General features: G+C 42.1%; 1 protein-coding gene across 2 annotated transcripts in view; it reads right to left on the reverse strand.

Annotated features, from left to right (window-relative positions):
• rhbdd1 (rhomboid domain containing 1) overlaps positions 1 to 20,689 on the reverse strand; it is a 94,601-nt gene that overhangs the window by 72,746 nt on the left and 1,166 nt on the right. For both annotated transcript variants that reach the window (XM_043702861.1, XM_043702862.1), the window contains exons 2-3: positions 6,568 to 7,077; positions 2,166 to 2,298 (exon numbers count right to left, since the gene is read on the reverse strand). In XM_043702861.1, coding sequence (XP_043558796.1) covers positions 2,166 to 2,298; positions 6,568 to 7,000 — 566 coding nt within the window. In that variant the 5' untranslated portion in view covers positions 7,001 to 7,077. The remainder of the gene's footprint in view (positions 1 to 2,165; positions 2,299 to 6,567; positions 7,078 to 20,689) is intronic.

The following is a 20,689-nucleotide window of genomic DNA, read 5'->3' on the forward strand; positions in this document are numbered from 1 at the left end:
ACCTGTCATACATGGTTCCCTAATTTTGCCATTTCTATCCCTCTTTTCCACAGGGATATGTCTGTCCTGCACTCTAGTGAGCCTCTCTTTAAAAGCTTCCCACATACCGAATGTGAATTACCCTTCAAACAGCTGCTCCCAATCCACATTCCCCAGCTCCTGCTGGATTTTCCTATAGTTGGCCTTCCCCCAACTTAGCGCTCTCCCTTTAGGACCACTCTCATCTTTGTCCACGAGTATTCTAAAACTTATGGAATTGTGATCGCTATTCCCAAAGTAATCCCCCCCACTGAAGCTTAAACCACCTGGCAGGGCTCATTTCCCAACACAGGTCCAGTCTGGCCCCTTCCTGAGTTGGACTATTTATATACTTTTCACTAAGACCCTCCTTACAAATTCTGCTCCATCTAAACATCTAGCACTAAGTGAATCCCAATCAATGTTGGGAAAATTAAAATGTCCCATCACCACCACCCTGTTGCTCCTACATGCCTCATCCAGAGGCTCACTGATGATGTTACCTAGTATGGTGATGAAACGTCTGAAAACGAACCTTACAGCTCAGCAAGCAAACCTACATCCAGAACCTCAACCTGAGCTACAAATCTTCTCAAATAATGCTAACATCTTTCCATAATCTGTTTACATATTTGTACCTCTATCTCACACTCGCTGTTGGGCAGCCTGTAGTACAGCCCCAACATTGTTAATGCACCCTTCCTATTTGAGCTCTGCCCATATTGCCTCACTGCTCGAATCCTCCACAGTGCCCTCCTTCAGTCCAGCTGTAATATCCTCTGACCAGCAATGCAACTCCTCCACCCCTTTACCTCCCTCTCTGTCCCTCCTGAAGCATGTATATCTTGGGATATTTAGTTGCCAACCATGCCCTTCCCTCAACCAAGTTTCGGTAATAGCAATACCATCATACTCCCAGCCCTAAGTACATCTGCCTTACCTACTACACTTCTCACATTAAAACAAATGCACTTCAGACCACCAGTTCCCTTTGCATTCATCATCTGCTCCCAGCCTACCCTTCTCCTTAGTCATGCTGACTTCATTATCTATTTCCTTACATGCTTTAGTTACTACCTCCTCACTGTCCACTAACTTCCTCATTTGGTTCCCATCCTCCTGCCACATGCCTTTATTATCTCCTGATTTATTCTGGCCTACCTTATAGCTACTGTTAGGGGCCTATAGACTTTAGCAATAAAAGGTCAAAATTTCATTTGGCCTCATTACCTGTTGCACTTGCATAGTAGCTTTCTGCAATTTGTGTAGAAAACAATGATCTCTCTGCACAAAAACAGTTTGAAGTTTTGCTCCATTTCAATAATAATATCTTTCTGACTAAAATGGATAATCTCACTTATCCACTTTAAAACTCAACCTGCCAAAGTTTGGTCTTTTCACCTAACCTGCCGATATCACCTTGGTAAATTTTTTACTACTTCACTGCAATTTACTTGCCTGCCTATTTTACTAACATCCACAAATTTGGCTTCTGTATATTTTATCCCCCATCCAAGTCATTAATATAGATTCTAAATAGTTGGGATCTCAGCACCAAACCCTGTAGCAGCCCACTAGTCACAGCTTGCCAACCCAAAAAAGACAAATTCAGCCCAACTTTCTGCTTTCTTTTGGTTAGCCAATCCTCTATTCAAGCTAATAGGTTACCCTAACCTCAGTGTCACTGATGGATTGTACTACAACCAGACCAATCCACCTGCCATTGCAGGCTGCGCTTCATTAGAATCCAAAAACATCAAACAGATCAGCATTAATTTCACACAATGTATTTTTCTTCAGCTTCCAGAAAAAAGCAGCATTTGTGTATCCTCTGCTTCCCAAGACCCTCTATTATATTTTTTTTCAAAGCACCATTATTTAAAGTTTTATAAACACTGTTAATGTTTCTTTTCTATTGTACTATTAACAATCGCTGCAAAAATACCATTTATTGCATTATTGCAACAATAGTTACACTAAATTGTTGGTACTTCACTATAATTACAGAAGAATATTTTTAAAATTCTGGTTCCTGACATTTTAAAGTCATTGAACAGCTATCAGTTTTCCGAGAAGAATCGTTTTGGGAGTCAAAACAAGATTTGTTTTAGGTGAATTACTGTGTCGTAGATTGCGTGCTCACTTACCCAGGAGCAATCAAATGAATTGCTATCAACTCAGCCCAGCATGCATACTGTCCCTGCACTGGGAAGCCCAACACGTAACTGATGCTTCCAGGGTTGTAATGGTTGTTCACAACTTTCAGAGCAAATAAAACACCTGAAATACAAAATAAATGAACACATTTCACATAAATCCCCATACTTCCTATCAAGACCATACACACGCAATGCAATTATTCCATGGATGTTGCAAGTACATGGGTCTAACTGCTAGATGCTTTGCCAGAAAGAGTCTTCAGGAAGACAATCTGGATCAGTCTTGCTCTGCTTATATCTTGCCAAAATCATGTGAACAACCCAAGGTAACCCATTCCTTGAATTACCTCCTCTCCATTGACAGGCCCCACGAAGTGCAACTGACCAGACGACTTCAAACGGAGAAGTGATTGCATTATAATGTTGTAGGCAAAGCTCTGAAATCTGAAAGATTCTATTTCCATTAAATTCATTTAACAAAATGTGCAAAACAAAGCAGTTTTCTTGCAGGAATTTTAAAATAGCACATCTGATTAGATTCTCTACAGTATGGAAACAGGCCCTTCATCCCAACAAGTCAACACCGATTCTCCGAAGAATAACCCACCCACCATCCTACACTTACCCCTGACTAATGTATCGAGCACTATGGGCAATTTAGCATGGCGAATTCACTTGACCTGCACATCTTTGGATTGCAGGAGGAAACCGGAGCACCTGAAGGAAACCCACGCAGACACGGGGAGAATGTGCAAACTCCACACAGACAGTTGCCTGAGGCAGGAATCGAACCTGGGTCCCTGGCACTGTGAGGCAGCACTGAGCCACCGTGCTGTCCCCATTCAGTCTCATACATGATTGAATAACAACTAGTTCACAGAACAGTACCGTATAGGCCCTTCAGTCCTCGATATTGTGCTAACCTTTTATTTGACTCTAAGATCAAGCTAACCTATATAACCTTCATTGTATTATCATCCATGTACCTATCCAAAAGTTGCTTAAACGTCCCTTATGCATCTGACTCTACCACCACCGCTGGCAATGCACTCCACACACCCACCTCTCTCTGTGTAAAGAGCCTATCTCCCCTAAACCTTCCTCTAATTACCCTAAAATTATACCCCCTTGTGATAGACATTTCTGCCCTGGAAAAATGTCTCTGGTTATCAACTCTATTTATGGCTCTCATCATCTTGTGCACTTCTATCAAATCACCTCTCACCCTTCTTCACTCCAATGAGAAAAGCCCTAGCTCCCTTAACCTTCCTTCATAGGAAATACCCTCCAGTCCAGGCAACATCCCGATAAATCTCCTCTGCACCCTCTCCACATCTTTCCTATAATAAGGTGACCAGAATTGAACCAATATATAGAGCTGCAACATAACTTCGCAGCCCTTAAACTCAACCCCCCTGCTAATGAAAGCCAACACACCATACACCTTCTTAACAATCCCATCAACTTGGGTGGCAACTTTGAGGGATCTATGGACGTGGATCCCAAGATCCCTTGGTTCCTCCACACTGCCAAGAATCATACCTTGAACCCTGTATTTTGCATTCAAATTTCACCTTCACACTTTTCCAGGTTGAATTCCATCTGCCACTTTTTCGCCCAGCTCTGCATCCTGTCAATGTCTATTGTAACCTTCAACTGCCCTCTACACTATCCATAACTCCACCAACCTTCATGCCATCAGCAAATTTACTAACCACCCTTCCATTTCCTTATCCATATCATTTATAAAAATCACAAAGAGCAGAGGCTCAAGAACAGATCCCTGCGGAATACCACTGGTCACCGAGCTCCAGGCTGAATACTTTCCATCAACTACTGCCCTCTGTCTTCTATGGGCCAAACAATTCTGTATCCGGACAGCCAAATTTCCAGTATCCCTTATCTCCTTATTTTCTGAATGAGACGACCATGGGGAACCTTATCAATCACCTTGCCAAAATCCACATACGCCACATCCACTGCCTTTCCCTGTGTACACAAGGTGGGCTGCCATGATCAGACAGGTCTTTCATTGCTCTTCTAGCAGCAATGGAATTATTCTACCGGGGAGTAGGCTTCTCACTAGTGACCTGCCATTTCAGTGCATGAAGAGCACGCTGTTTTGGTTCATCAGTTGTATCACTGCAAATGTAAACTTTTGAAAGAAATCAAATCTTAAAAACTTCAGGGGAGATTGAGACACACAATTATAAACACTCTCCTCTTGGAACTGGGTTTAAATTCAACATAATGTAGTGTGAAAGGATGAAAGCCTTCTGTGTTGGCCAAGGTCCGATCTGGAATTAGTGCCATCAATTCTAATTCCACCGTTGATACAAAAACTGCCAAAAACCGACCCAATTTTCACTAATGGGTTGATATTTTTAAAAACTTCCAACCTACTATCCATTCTTTAATAGAAATGTTTGCAAAGTTACAATGAAGACATTTACAATTTCTTCATATATTTCTTTTATTAACCTGGGGTGGGAATTATCATGTTTAGATATTGTCTGCCAGGAGTCTCATTATTTCCTCCTTGTTTTAAAAACTTTTAACATTAAAACTTAAGTTCATCTATTTGATTTACTTTTTTACTTTCCATTCTATCACTTTAATTTTTAATCATGATGAAGATGGATACAAAGTCACCGCTGACAATCACTTGCTCACAAGTATGAAAGTCCATCTAGGAAATCTTGAGCCACTGGTCACATATTCAGTGGAGTTGAAAATGTGTTGCTGGAAAAACGCAGCAGGTCAGGCAGCATCCAGGGAACAGGAGAATCGACGTTTCGGGCATAAGCCCTTCTTCAGGAAGATAATTCAGGAAACAGAATTGTTTCCTGAAGAAGGGCTTATGCACAAAACGTTGATTCTCCTGTTCCCTGGATGCTGCCTGACCTGCTGCGCTTTTCCAGCAACACATTTTCAGCTCTGATCTCCAGCATCTGCAGACCTCACTTTCTCCTCACATATTCAGTGGATCCTTGCGTGGCTGATCAGCCCAACCCGAGAGCAGCATATCCAACCACACAGCTGGCAAGAGTTTGCACGAGGTGATCTTGAGATCACTGGCATTCCTTTCTTCAGATCCTTTTCTGTATATTCAGTTGGTCCCAAAAAATGGTGTCCCGACATACAGGAGCTTCCTCAAGTGGTTTCATCTGAACAAGGGTTTCTCATACATTGAGGTCTATGTTGCATTCAGGGAGTCTTTGAAACACTTCAGTTGTTCTCTTTGTGTTGAGCAAAGCTGATTTGCTTTGACAATTGGAACTCACTTCCAATACCCATTGAATAAATCCGGTATTCCCTATTTCTGTAATATCTGCTTAAATGGGTCTAAACTTTTTTTACCATTTTCTGAATATGTTAATAGAATATTTTATTGACAGCCGTGATATCTATGGCAAGTTTCAACCCTACAATAATACTTTGTAGCCCTTAACACTTGTATTGTTTCCCTTTCTTGTTTTGAAGAGCTGTTGGCCAGAATTCCACAGTTCTTTCAATTTATACATATTTATGCTAACTTTAAACTGCATATTATCTCAATCATTGATCTGTACTGCTGAGCTACACAAATGGAACTATTCGTTTTCAGGAGTATGTGCTGTTATTGAATTGTACCACATACTTCGTTGTCTGTGGGCGGCACGGTGGCACAGTGGTTAGCACTGCTGCCTCACAGCGCCAGAGACCCGGGTTCAATTCCCGCCTCAGGCGACTGACTGTGTGGAGTTTGCACGTTCTCCCCGTGTCTGCGTGGGTTTCCTCCGGGTGCTCCGGTTTCCTCCCACAATCCAAAGATGTGCAGGTCAGGTGAATTGGCCATACTAAATTGCCCGTAGTGTTAGGTAAGGGGTAAATGTAGGGGTATGGGTGGGTTGCGCTTCGGCGGGGCGGTGTGGACTTGTTGGGCTGAAGGGCCTGTTTCCACACTGTAAGTAATCTAATCTAAAAGTAATCTAATCTAATCTAATCTGTACATTTGCTGGTTAAAAATTTAACTCAATTTTGCCTCATTCTTTCAAAGTCAGCCTTACGTTTGAGGGAGAGGAGAGACGTGTTCCAAACTTAAATGTCAAATTCAACCACATCGAACTTACTGGGTTTCTGTTCTGTTTTTTGGTCTCGTTTTGAATTTCCAGGAGCCACAGTGTTTTGCTTTTATCCAACCATTCTTTATTTCAGAAGATATTCGTCTTTCAAGTTTGGTAAAGCGATTTTAATTTGTCAGTACTTAATGTAGTCGACTAAATTCAGGGTTTTGTTAGACACAGGAGAGGTTTAAGGCTGCACACAAATGTGAATGGTGAATGTGTTGTGAAATGACAGCTCACATTAAAGAAGATAGATTTCGACAAGTAGTAGTGAATGCTCTTACCTGAGAAACCAACTGCACATTGCATTTTATATGAATGGTCTTCCATCAGTTCTTCAAGGAGCTTTTCCAGGACCAAGTAAACGACTCCAATCACAATAGAAAACACCGACAACATGTAGGCAAACCACCTGGTGCCAATCCTTGGCTCCAATTTAATCCCTTTGTACAACATAGACACCATGTTGAAATACAAGTGCCAGTCATCGGCATGGTGAAACGGTGAATAAAAGAGACGTTTCCAATCTTTTCTGTTCCAGGTTTCATGCACACTGATGCAAACATCCAATAATGGCTTAATTGGTGACAAGAAAAGATAGACATTCAGCGCCATTGTTATCAGCGTAATGGGTGGAATATTACCAAATCCAACTTGGATTATCTGGCTAAGTAACAGAAGCAATCCCAGGTTCCCTCCTCGTTGTCTGAAACGCATGACTTCCACAATTAGGGATGAAATCAGAGTGGCAAAAGGTCCTTTTGGTTAATTAATATCTTATTGCGGACCAAAGTCTAAAACAACAAAAAAAACTTGCAGTTACACAGCACACACATATTACTAAAATATTTATTTTTGTTGAACAGATTAATTAACACAATAAATTTCACTTTTACGATATTTTGATTAAAAAGAAACAAATGTTGCGCTGCTCAATCGTTATGTGTCAATCTCTACCTAGTTTAACTTTACTACTGTGTTAAATGACAACAAACTTTCCTTACTGTTGGCTAACCACATCTACCTTTGTTACATTATACCATCTCCATGAAAATGGTCTTAATTGCAGGGGGATGTTCATTATTTTAAATCAAAAACTGCACTGAGACTTCAGATGTATCGGCAAGGCTCAAAACAGTTCATACTATAACACTGTTTACATTGTAACCATTAGCTGGCACGTCACAACACGTCACAACTACACGTCACAAATTACCCTCCTCCTAGTTGGACATCAGGAAAATATTACCGTTATCCTAACGTCAGCTAAAAGGAATAATCTATCATAATGGTAAATAAATACTTCCACTGGCCAGACTTATTTGGAGGCAGGAAAAAGGTTCCTTTACACATTAACAGAAAATGTTTCAACACTTTGCAGATGGGCAAAGATTCAGTGGGCTACTATATTTGCTTTTCAATATCTGAAAGAGTGAACTAATAGTATTCAAGGTATTACTTCATATTAAGAGCCAGATATAAAATTTGTCATGCAAGAGACTATTCGTTTTAGTTCATGCAAGATAAATCAATGACACGTGACCATTTTGTGACCCATCTCGAACTATGGAAGACATCTTAAGGGATGTCATGGAAATAAGTTACATAAACCCTGGGACCCTACTGTGTAACATTTCTGCCACATCCAAGCAGATATCTGCAAATATTAAGTGCAGAGTATTCTATAATCAAAACTGAATGAAGATTTTCAACAAAATTAAGAGCTTCTATTGATTCTTCGGTTTGTCATATTTACTGCGGAATTTCAGTCAGAATCAGACAGTAATACCAAAGCAAAGTCTGTGAGAAGATTTGTAGCTCGGGTGCTCGTTGTTGTGGTTCTGTTCGCCGAGCTGGGAGTTTGTGTTGCAGACGTTTCGTCCCCTGTCTAGGTGACATCCTCAGTGCTTGGGAGCATCCTGTGAAGTGCTTCTGTGATGTTTCCTCCGGCATTTATAGTGGCCTGTCCCTGCCGCTTCCGGTTGTCAGTTCCAGCTGTCCGCTGCAGTGGCCGGTATATTGGGTCCAGGTCGATGTGCTTATTGATTGAATCTGTGGATGAGTGCCATGCCTCTAGGAATTCCCTGTTGTGGTTCTGTTCGCCGAGCTGGGAATTTGTGTTGCAGACATTTCGTCCTCTGTCTAGGTGACATCCTCAGTGCTTGGGAGCCTAGAGACATCGCACTCATCCACAGATTCAATCAATAAGCACATTGATCTGGATCCAATATACCGGCCACTGCAGCAGACAGCTGGAACTGACAACCGGAAGCGGCAGATTCAAACCACTACAAATGCCGGAGGAAACATCACAGAAGCACTTCACAGGAGGCTCCCAAGCACTGAGGATGTCACCTAGACAGGGGACGAAACGTCTGCAACACAAATTCCCAGCTCGGCGAACAGAACCACAACAATACCAAAGCAAAGTTGTTGGACACATCTACTTTTAATTTTGCTTCTTGATACAAATTCATGATACTCTGCATATAACTAGATATTTGAGGAAATAAAACTGGGAAATCAGAGATCATCAGAACGACAGCTCTGAAGATTGAAGAGGAATGCCAGTTAAAATCACAGTGCGAATGCTGGACAGCTGAAAATGCGAGAGAAACTCAGCGGTTCTTGAAGCATCTATAACAGGAAAACCATAGTTAATGCTTCAGACACAACGTGACTCCCCCTTGGAACCAAATATCATTTGCCTTTGGTGCAGTCGTACTTTTCTTTTAAAGAAAAAAAAAAATCAAGTACTTAATGAACATGAACAATGCCCGAGGGAATGCTACAACCACGACAGATGTGGAGCATTTTGTGTTTCCACCCACTCTTGGTATCATGAATCAAAACACAAAAGCAGAAGGGAAGTCTGCCACTCAATGTTTTCAAAAACAAAACTCTAAAGAAACACTTTCAGATTAAGCCACAGAGTGAGGTACAAGTCTTAAAACATGTTGTATCAAATAATGGAAATAAATCCTGGGAAATTTGCTTCTCCTCAATCCTCAGTTGATCAGAGGTCCTGACAGAGAGCTTGTAATAAACTGCTCACTCCAAAGTTTCCCTTTGGATCCCCTAGGCTCCCAACACACATTTCAACCCAACATCAGAACTGGGAACATAAATTAAGCCCATAGAGTCTCACTGTACTGGAGTAAAAATCTTCAGACATACACTGAATGCTACCTTGCCTGAGAAATTTCTTTCAGAATGGAAAGCAGAGCAGTTTTAAGACTACATTTATGAAGGACTAAGAAAATCTTCCATTAATTCATACACTCCGTTTCACATTAGACATCTAAACAACTGGAAATGATATTTTGAAATGCTACAGATAAAAGGAGGGGTAAAATTGTGATCTTTATAAGATGAGAGAATTGTCAACTGCCTGCTCAAGTCCCAGTCTGAACATCTGGAAATGGTTGAGATTTAAGGGTATCTCAGACATAGAAGTAAGATTAACTACGAAAGCAGAGACTGTTGTTGATTCAGGACCTAAAATTATATTATGAAAAACTAACAATTAATTAGTTAGTCTGAAATTTCCTCTTCTGCTATTTCAGTAGATGCATCAACCCATCTGAAATAAATAGGTTAACATCTGTGTAAATAGCAGAAATGAGTGTTTCAGATTCCCTTCAGTATCCTATGATGTAATTTCAAGACAAAAAAAAAGTGTATTAAATGCTTTCTTTTTATGAAAAATTAATCCTAAAAAGCACTGTTTTTTCCTCATTACTGTCAAGGTTGCTTATTCAATTATTTATTAGTCTCTAGTCTATGGATTTACATTCTAGCCTATAAATCATTTCAATGTATTCAATATTCCATACTTCAGTTAATGCCTTTGAGATCTGTAACACTGAAGTACTGCTAACATATAATCCTGCTTCCATTCACAAATAAGACAGAATAAAATTGCTCCATGATCCAAACAAAGCTTCAAGATAATGCAGCAATAACTTCTTCAGGATTCCAGCCATGAATTGATAGAAGTTCTTTTGTTTAAAAACCCCATTAGCAAAGATCAGGATTATGACAAGAATCCATTTGGATATTGTTACAGCAAAGGATAAACAGATGTTTTAAAATGAGGAATAGTTTGATCATTATTCGAACAAAGCTCCCTTTTGAGGAAAAAAAAATGATGGACAACCTGCTTGCTGCTCATGGAATGCAATTCCTCCTTAAAATGGGTGTTTTGGGAAGCTGTCTGAAGTTATCCGTGTTTTGGTCAGCATGCTTTGATTAAATAACAGACCAAAGACACTGGGTGAATTGTTCGTTTTCTGCAAGAGATTTCTCAATCCTGGCTGCCACCCCCAAATGTACAAATATTAAGAATACCCTTTGGGCAAACTAGCTGCATTGACCCAGCCTACCACGTGCCTGCATATTTTTTCACCAACTCAGAAATAAATTGGAGTTGGAAAAGGGAGTTCCATGAATAAGCAGTATATTTGTTTAGAGTGCTGTACATAAGTGATGTGTGTTAACATTTAAAGCATTTCAGAAATGTGCTTTCTCCATACTCACTCCAGCCTTGGGTATCTGGAATAGTTCTCTAGTACAAAGTCAACTCAGTTTCACTGTTATTGCCTGCAACATATTGTATGTTTTTCACAAAATGCCACTCTTCCTTTGGTCAGAGTTAGTGGGGAGGTGACCATCTAGTGTTATTGTCGATGGACAAGTAAAGCAGAGACCTGGCTTGAATCTTATCATGGTAGATAGTGGATTAAATACAATCCTGTAATCATATACCATGAAACTCTTGGCTTTTTTTTTAAAAAGCTATCTGGTACACTTTTAGGAAAGGCAAACTTCTGGCCTTATCCAGTGTGGTCAACATGTGACTCCAATCTCACAGCAATGCAGTTGAGTTTTAACTGAAATGGCCTCGCAATCAATTGCTAGAAAGTTTCAAACAAAAAAGGGAGGGAACCTGACAGACCACCTGGCATTGACTGAGACACCAGAAATAATAATGCCACAAACAAATTGCTCCAACCCTGCAATTCCTCCTCAAAAATATCTGGGGGCCAATGACCAAATTGGGAGAGCTCTCATAATCTAATCAAGCAACAGTCTGACACAGACATACTTATAGACTCACATCTTGTCAACAGTGTCCCAGAAACAGCATCAACGTTCCTGTACCATGAGATGTGGAGGCACAGTGGGACAATGAGGAGGCAGCATACACTCACAATAAACCAAAGAAACAGACCCCAGGAACCCCATCCAGGACAAAGATATAAATAGAAAGCAGGAGACAACAGCTTCGCTTCACTTGGAGGTCGCCACTGATGATGTTACCTAGCCAGGTAATGAAACGTCTGGATATCAAACCTACAGCTCAGCGAGCAAACCTACACCCTAAACCTCAATCTGAGCTACAAACCTTGCGTAAAAAAACAGAGATGGCATACAACAAATCAAACCATCTTCTTAGAATACAAATTCAAGCCATTTAAACAGAGTAAAAGTATTACCCCCTTAATGTCAAAACACCATAAGGATATTATTAAATTGCAAAGGATGCAGAAGAGATTTATCAGGATGTTACTTGGACTGGAGGGTTTGAGTTGTGAGAAGAGGCTGGGAATATTTTCCCTGGAGTCAAATAGCTGGAGAAGCACAGCTGGTCAGGCAGCATCCGAGGAGCAGGAGAGGAGATGTTTCAAGCATAAGCCCTTTATCAGGAATGTGGGGGTACCCAAGGGCGCTGAGAGATAAATGGGAGGGTGGTGGGACTGGAGATGGGGGAGGTAGCTGGGAATGCAATAGGTAAATGGAGGTGGGGGGTGATGGTGATAGGTCGGAGCGGAGGGCAGAGCGGATAGCTGGGAAGGGAGATGGACAGGTAGGACAGTTCAAGAGGGTGGTGCTGAGTTGGAGGGTTGGATCTGGCATAAGGTGGGGAGGAGATGACGAAACTGGTGAAATCGACATTGACCCAGTATGGTTGGAGGGTGCCAGGGCAGCAGTTGAGGTGTTCTTCCTCAAGGCTTCGGGTGGTTAGAATATGGCAGTGGAGGCGGCCCAGGACTTGCATGTCCTTGGTGGAGTGGGAAGGGGCATTGAAATGTTTGGCCACAGGGCGGTAGGGATGCTTCCCTGGAGCATAGGAGGAAGAGGGGTGACCTAATAAAATCATGAGGGGCACCGATCCAAAACTAGAGGGCATAAATGTTAAGATGGGAACGGAAAGATTCAAAAGGGACATGAAGGGCGACTTTTTCATAGAGAGGGTGGTTTATATGTGGAATGACCTACCAGAGGAAACTGTAGAGGAGAGTGTAATTACAACAATTACTTGCGTAACACTCACACCAGAGACTCTGTATCCAACACCTTCATAGTTGCAAGAGACTTGAACCTTCAACTTTTACACTGCTTCTTTCTGGAGGTATCATACACCCACCATCAATATCCCAAATTTAAGCTGGCTCTTCAGGGTTTTAATCACACCACTCTGGTCTGAGACAAACACTAAATTGTCACTGTCCTTCGCTACTCAGGAGCATGGATCTATACAACCATCCTAATCCACACGTCACAGGACTTCCACAAGGTCAAGTGAAAGTTAGAAGTTTCCATCTCTTAGCTCTGGGTGCTTCCCTCAAGTTGTTAAGAAAAAAGTTTCAGAAATCTCTAACAGTCTTTGAGGTCCCATTATTTACCTTGCTAGCTCGCAAAACAATCTAAAATAAAAATTCACATGCTCACGAGGTGAGGAATAGGGAGAGAGAGCAGTTGAACATGTAACTACAGGGATGGTGCAGGAGGGAGGGTTTCGGATACCTGGATAATAGGGGCACATTCTGGAGTAGGGATGGTCTACACCTGAACCAGAGGGATACCAATATCGCTCCAGTGTACCGGAGGTTGAGAATAGCGAGGTCATGAATAAGGTCACAGGAGTGAACTGGCAAGCAGGAAGGTGGTTTGAAGTGTGTCTACGTCAAGGCCAGGAGTATCCAGAATAAAACCTGCAGCATGGGTCAGTACCTGGGATTTTGATGTTGTGGCCATTTCGGAGACATAGATAGAGCAGAGGCAGGAATGGTTGTTGCAGGTTCCGGAGTTTCGGTGTTTCAGCAAGATCAGGGTTCGTGATAAAAGAGGGGGAGGTGGCATTGTTAGTCAAGAATAGTATAACTGTGGCAGAAAGGATGTTCGATGAGGACTTATCTATGGAGGTAATATGGGCTGAGGTTGGAAACAGATGGAGAGGTCACCCTGTTGGGAGTTTTCTATAGGCTTCCGAATAGTTCCAGAGATGTAGAAAGGAGAGCAAAGATGAATCTGGACAGGAGCGAGAGTAACAGGGTAGTTTTTATGGGGTCCTTTAACTTTTCAAATATTGACTGGAAACACTACAGCTCGAGTAGTTTAGAGAGATCAGTTTTTGTCCAATGTGTGCAGGAGTGTGTAGACAGGCCAACAAGAGGCAAGGCCACATTGAATTTGGTACTGGGTAATAAACCAGGTCAGGTGTTAGATTTGGAGGTAGGTAAGCACTTTGGTGATAGTGACCACAATTCAGTTATGTTTATTTCAGTGATGGAAAGGAGAAGATACATACCACATGGCAGGTGTTATAGCTGGGGGAAAGGCAATTATGACACGATTAGGCAAGATTTAGGATGCGTAGGATGGGGAAGGAAACTATAGGGAATGGGCACAAGAGAAATGTGGAGCTTGTTCAAGGAACAGCTACTGCGCGTCCTTGATAAGTATGTACCTGTCAGGCAGGGAGGAAGTGGTCGAGTGAGGGATCCTTGGTTTACTAAAAGAAGTTGAATCTCTTGTCAAGATGAAAGAGGCTTATGTTAGAATGAAGGCTCAGTTAGAGCACTTGAGAGTTACAAGTTAGCCAGAACAGACCTAAGGAGAGAACTAAGAAGAGCCAGGAGGGAACATGGGAAGTTTTTGGCAGGTAGGATCATGGAAAACCCTAAGCTTTCTAAGAGAAAATCAAGAATAAAAGAATGAGTAGGATAAGATGAGGGCCAGTAAAGGACAGTAGTTGCAGTTGTGCATTGAGTTCGAAGAGATAGGAGAGGCGCTAAATGAATATTTTTGTCAGTATTCACACAGGAAAAAGACAAAGACAATGTTGTTGAGGAGAATACTGAGATACAGGCTACTGGACTAGATGGGACTGAGGTTCCTAGGAAGATGATGTTAGCAATTCTGGAGAGTGTGAAAATAGATAAGTCCCCTGGGCTGGATAGGATTTATCTTGGGATTCTCTGGGAGGAGATTGCAGAGCCTTTGGCTATGATCTTTATGTTGTCACTGTCAACAGGAATAGTGCCAGAAGACTAGAGAATAGCAAATGTTGTCCCCTTGTTCAGGAAGGGGAGCAGAAACAACCCTGGTAATTGTAGACCAGTGAGCCGTACTTTGGTTGTGGGTAAAGTGTTGGAAAGGATAAGAGGATTTATAATCATCTAGAAAGGAATAAATTGAATAGGGATAATCAACGCAGTTTTGTGAAGGGTAGGTTATTCCTCACAGATCTTATTGAGTTACTTGAGAAGGTGAGCAAACAGGTGGATGAGGGTAAAGTGGTTGATGTGACGTATATGGATTTCAGTAAAGCGTTTGATAAGATTCCTCACGGTAGGCTATTGCAGAAAATACGGAGGCATGGAATTGAGGGTGAATTAGTAGTTTGGATCACAAATTGGAAAGATGTCAGAAAACAGAGGGTGGTAATTGATGGGAAATGTTCGTCCTAGAGCTCCGTAACTAGTGGTGTACTGCAAGGATCTGTTTTGGGTCCACTGCTATTTGTCATTTTTATAAATGACCTCAATGAGGACATAGAAGGATGGGTTAGTAAATTTATGGATGACACGAAGGTTGGTGGAGTTGTGGAAAGGGTTGAAGGATGTTGTAAGTTACAAAGAAATGTAGCCAAACTGCAAAGCTGGGTTGAGAGGTGGCAAATGAAATTTAATGCGGAAAAGTATGAGGTGAATCACTTTGGAAGGAGCAAGAGGAATACAGCGTACTGGGCTAATGGTAAGAGTCTTGGTAATGTGGATGAGCAGAGAGATCTGTGTCCATGTGCATAGATCCCTGAAAATTGCTCCCAGGTTGATACTGTTGTTAAGAAGGCATACGGTAAGTTAGCGTTTTTTGGTAGAGGGATTGAGTTTTGGAATCGAGGTCATGTTGCAGCTGTACAACATCGGCACAACATCGTGGGCTTGATTAGAGACAGCCAGCATGGATTTGTGAAGAGTAGGTCTTGCCTTACAAGTCTTATTGAATTCTTTGAGGAGGTGACCAAGCATGTGGATGAGGGTAGAGCAGTGGATGTAGTGTACATGGATTTTAGTAAGGCATTTGATAAAGTTCCCCATCGTAGGCTTATGCAGAAAGTCAGGAGGCATGGATAGAGGGAAATTTGGCCAGTTGGATAGAAAACTGGCTAACCGGTCGAAGGCAGACTATGTTCATAGATCTTTGAAAGTTGCCACTCAGGTGGATAGAGCTTGTAAGAAGCCCAAGGTGTATTAGCGTTCATTAGCAGAGGGATAGAATTCAAGAGTCATGAAGTGATGTTGCAGCTGTACAGGACTTTGGTTAGGCCACATTTGGAGTACTGCGTGCAGTTCTGGTCGCCTCACTTTAGGAAAGATGTGGAAGCTTTGGAGAGGGTGCAGAGAAGATTTACCAGGATGTTGCCTGGAATGGAGAATAAGTCATACGAGGATAGGTTGAGAGTGCTCGGCCTTTTCTCATTGGAACGGCATAGGATGAGGGGTGACTTGATAGAGGTTTATAAGATGATCAGAGGAATAGATAGAGTAGACAGTCAGAAACTTTTTCCCCGGGTACAACAGAGTGTTACAAGGGAACATAAATTTAAGGTGAAGGGTGGAAGTATAGGAGGGATGTCAGGGGTAGGTTCTTCACCCAGAGAGTGGTGGGAGCATGGAATGCGCTGCCTGTGGGAGTGGCAGAGTCAGAATCATTGGCGACCTTTAAGCGGCAATTGGATAGGTACATGGATAGGTGCTTAAGCTAGGACAAATGTTCGGCAGAACATAGTGGGCCGAAGGGCCTGTTCTGTGCTGTATTGTTCTATGTTCTACAAAACTCTGGTGCAGCCGCACTTGGAGTACTGTGTATAGTTCTGGCCACCACATTATAGGAAGGATGTGGAAGCTTTGGAAAGGGTGCAGAATTCATTTACCAAGATGTTGCCTCGTACGGAGGGAAAGTCTTATGAGGAAAGGCTGAGGGACCTGAGGCTGTTTTCATTAGAGAGAAGGTTAAGAGGTGACTTAATAGAGACATTACTAGATGATCAGAGGATGAGATAGGGTGGACAGCGAGACCCTTTTTCCTCGGATAGTGATGGCTACCATGAGGGGACATAGCTTTAAATTGAGGGGTGTTAGATATAAGATAGATGTCAGAGGTAGATTCTGCACATAGAACATTATAGCGCAGTACAGGCCCTTCGGCCCTCGATGTTGCGCCGACCACTCAGAGAGTAGTAGGGGTATGGAATGCACTGCCTGCAACAGTAGTGGCCTCACCAACGTTAAGTGCATTTAAATGGTCATTGGATAAACATATGGATGATAATGGAATACTGTCGATTAGATGGGCTTTAGATTGTTTCCACAGGTCAGTGCAACACTGACACAAAGGGCCTGTACTGTGCTGTAGTGTCCAAGGCAGCAACACTCATATCTGATGAAGCAATTGAAAAAATGTTTGCTTGAAACATTTCCCCACAAATGCAATGCGAGAATTAATTGTACCTAATTGTTTTAAAAGTATTTAAATCGAATTGCTTGAAAATATTGGTCCAAATATTCATGATTCATTCCAAAACCCAAAAGTGCAGCACTGCAGAACTCAATTACCAATCTGCTTTACAAGTTCTCCAGTATTTATGTCCTTCCTCTAATGTGCTGAATAGAACTGTACATAAACACCAGCCTGGGCCTAACCAGCAACTCTTTTGGTTCCAGCAGTACATCCCTGCTTTTGTAATTGATAAAGGAAAGCATTCCACAAGTTACTGTCCTGACACCTTCAGCGACCTGTACAGATACTCTGAAGGTCTCTGACTTCCTCATCCCTGATCTGCTCTCAGTCACAGTATTTAAGAGTCAGATTATGTGATGAGATACGGAGTCATTGGCAATTTTAGAGGGAAACAATTGTTTTGCTTGCATCTTTGTAGAGTGAACACCTAAATAAAATCTTCTGGTTCCAATGAAGAGTCACTGGACTTGAAATGTCAACTCTGCTTTCTTCACAAAGATGTTGCCAGACCTGCTGAGTTTTTCCAGCAAATTGTGTTTTTATTCCAGCACCTGCAGTTCTTTGTTTTAATAAAAGCTTATTGTTGTAAATGCTGCAGCCCCGAGTATACCCTTGAAATGTAACAATTATAAAGTAAAATGCCTTTTTTTCTGCTTAACCTATTTTTCTAATCGACCTGTTCAGAGATGTCATGTCACATCTCTGGAGCTGGTGGGGCTTGAACCAGTGGGGAAGACATTACCACCCCACGGATGATTTGGTTTATGCGAAAGTTGGTAGGGTGGAAGGTGAGCACCAGGGGCGTTCTGTCCTTGTTACGGTTGGAGGGTTGGGGTCTGAGGGCGGAGGTGCGGGATGTGGACGAGATGCATTGGAGGGCATCTTTAACCACGAGGGAAGGGAAATTGCAGTCTCTAAAGAAGGAGGCCATCTGGTGTGTTCTGTGGTAGAACTGGTCCTCCTTGGAGCAGATACAGCGGAGGTGGAGGAATTGGGAATATGGGATGGCATTTTTGCAGGAGGTAGGGTGGGAAGGGGTGTAATTCAGGTAGCTGAGGGAGTCAGTGGGTTTGTAAAAAATATTGGTGTCAAGTCGGTCGTCATTAATGGACATGGAGGGGTCCAGGAAGGGGAGGGAGGTGTCAGAGATGGTCCAGGGTAAATGTAAGGTCAGGATGGAATGTGTTAGTCAATTCAGGTAAATTTAAAGTCAGGGTGGAAGTTCTGGAATACTGTGTCCAGTTCTGGGTCTCCCTGTTATAGGAAGGATATTGTTAAACTGGAGAGTGTTCAGAAAATATTTACAAGGATGTTGCCAGGACTGGAGGGTTTGAGTTATATGGAAAGGAGCTTGGAGGTTGAGGGGTGACCTTACAGAGGTTTATAAAATCATAAGGGGCATATATAAGGTGAATTCAGATGTCTTTTCCCTGGAGTGATGGACTTCAAGATGAGGCGGCATATTTTTAAAGTGAGGGGAGAAAGCTTGAAAGGTGACATGAGGGCCATTTTTTTTTACACAGAAAGTGCTCTGTGTGTGGAATGACCTTCCAGAGGAATTAATGAATGAGGGTACAATTCCAACGTTTAAAAGATATTTGGATAAACAGAAAACGATTGGAGGGATATGGGCCAGGAGTAAGTGGTGTGACTAGTTTTGTTTGGGATTATGGTTAGCATGGACTTGTGGGACCAAAGGGTTTGTTTCCATGTTGTGTGACTTAATGACTCACATTCCCCGTAAGCCTCCTGCCCCTTACCTTAAATATCTGTACTGCCTTCCAGTCTTTACAACATATGTCTTTATTGATCCCTCCACCAAGGGGAAAACTTCCTTACTGTCTACCCAATCAACACCTCTCATTATTTTATACATCTCAATGATGTCATAGAGTCATAGACGTGTACAGCGCAGAAATAGATCCTTCAGCCCAACTTGTCCATGCCGATCAGATATCCTAAATTAATCTAGTCTCATTTACCAGTACTCGACCCATTTCCCTCTAATCCCTTCCTATTCACACACCATGTTAAGAAATACCAGGTTATAGTCCAACAGGTTTATTTGAAACTGCTAGTTTTCGGAGTGCTGCTCTTTTATTAGGTGATTGTGGAGTATTCATCTACCCAGCCAGATGCCTTATATGTGTTCCTAGCCTCGTACTAGCCTCCACTTCCTCTTGAATACATGCATCACCCTTTGCGTAGAAATGCTTCACCTTAGGTCCCTTTTAAGTCTTTCTTCTCTCACCCTAAGCCTATGCCCTTTATGTTCTGGATTCCCCCACCCCAGGGAGAAGACCTTGTCTATTTACCCTATCCATGCCCCCCTGATTTTGTCAACCTCTATAAGGTCACTCCTCAGCCTCTGACGCTCCAGGGAAAACAGCCTATTCAGCCAGTTCCTATAGTTCAAACCCTCCAACCCTGGCAAGATCCTTGAAAATGTTCTCTGAACCCCTCCCCCACTCACCAATCGTACTCTATGCTACTCTCTCCCCACCCATACCCTCCCCTAGCTTATCTCTCCACGCTTCAGGCTCTCTGCCTTTATTCCTGATGAAGGGCTTTTGCCCGAAACGTCGATTTTGCTGAAGCTCCTTGGATGCTGCCTGAACTGCTGTGCTCTTCCAGCACCATTGATCCAGAAAGATTTCATTGACCCAATCAAAAATTTGAAGGGGATTGACAGCTACATAGATACACAGGGGGGCTCAAGAATTTAGTACAATCTCAGAGTAATGGGTTGATAATTCTTCAAAAAGTTGTTTGATTCTTTGAAATTCTTCATCTCATATTATTGCAGATGACCTTTTACTGAAATAGTTAGATATTTGATCACTCGGTCAGGGTAATCAAGAGATATGGGGAGGAGGTATGGAAAATGGAGTGGAGACAGAAAACTGGCTCGAGTCTACTGTCTACTCCTGCTCCTAATACTTATTAAAATTAACTGAACCTGGGTATCAATACATACTGAGATAGGCATATGCCTATCTATGCTGTAGTTTTAAGTAGCAAACTCTAGGTTACGTTCAAACCAGGAACAGTTTAAATCCAGAGGAATATTCATGAAGGTAGAGGCAAGTTTCACCCTTTCAAAGTGCCAGGTTTAATGACATGTGGCATTTTGAAAGAGAAAAAATAATTCTGATTAATACACAGAAAGAATCAAACTATAGCAATAATATAATTGCAAAATACATCCTGGAATTGCAAAATAAAAAGAGAACATGCTGGAGAACTAATGCTGAGTTAGGTTTAGGACTGGGGTTCTGGGTCAATTCTGAACGTGAGTAATTCTGGGCATAAAAAAAGTTAACTGTCCCTTTCCCCACAGATGCTGCCAGATCTGCTGAGTTTCTCCAGCATCTAGTTTTTATTTCAGAAGCTGGCAACTTGAGTTCTACTGGCCCGATAATCCAATATGATTGCCTTGGATTATATCCGAAATGTATTACTTGATCAATACCAATCATCTATAGAACAGAACAAGACCTACTGTCCACCAAATACAGGCTGTCTGTGGAGCAATGAAAGCAGACAGGTCTGGGCAGCATCTGTGGACAGGCAATTACAGTTAATATGGGGGTGGGA

Source organism: Chiloscyllium plagiosum, chromosome 13 (assembly GCF_004010195.1).
Source record: "Chiloscyllium plagiosum isolate BGI_BamShark_2017 chromosome 13, ASM401019v2, whole genome shotgun sequence".
NCBI lineage: Eukaryota > Metazoa > Chordata > Chondrichthyes > Orectolobiformes > Hemiscylliidae > Chiloscyllium > Chiloscyllium plagiosum.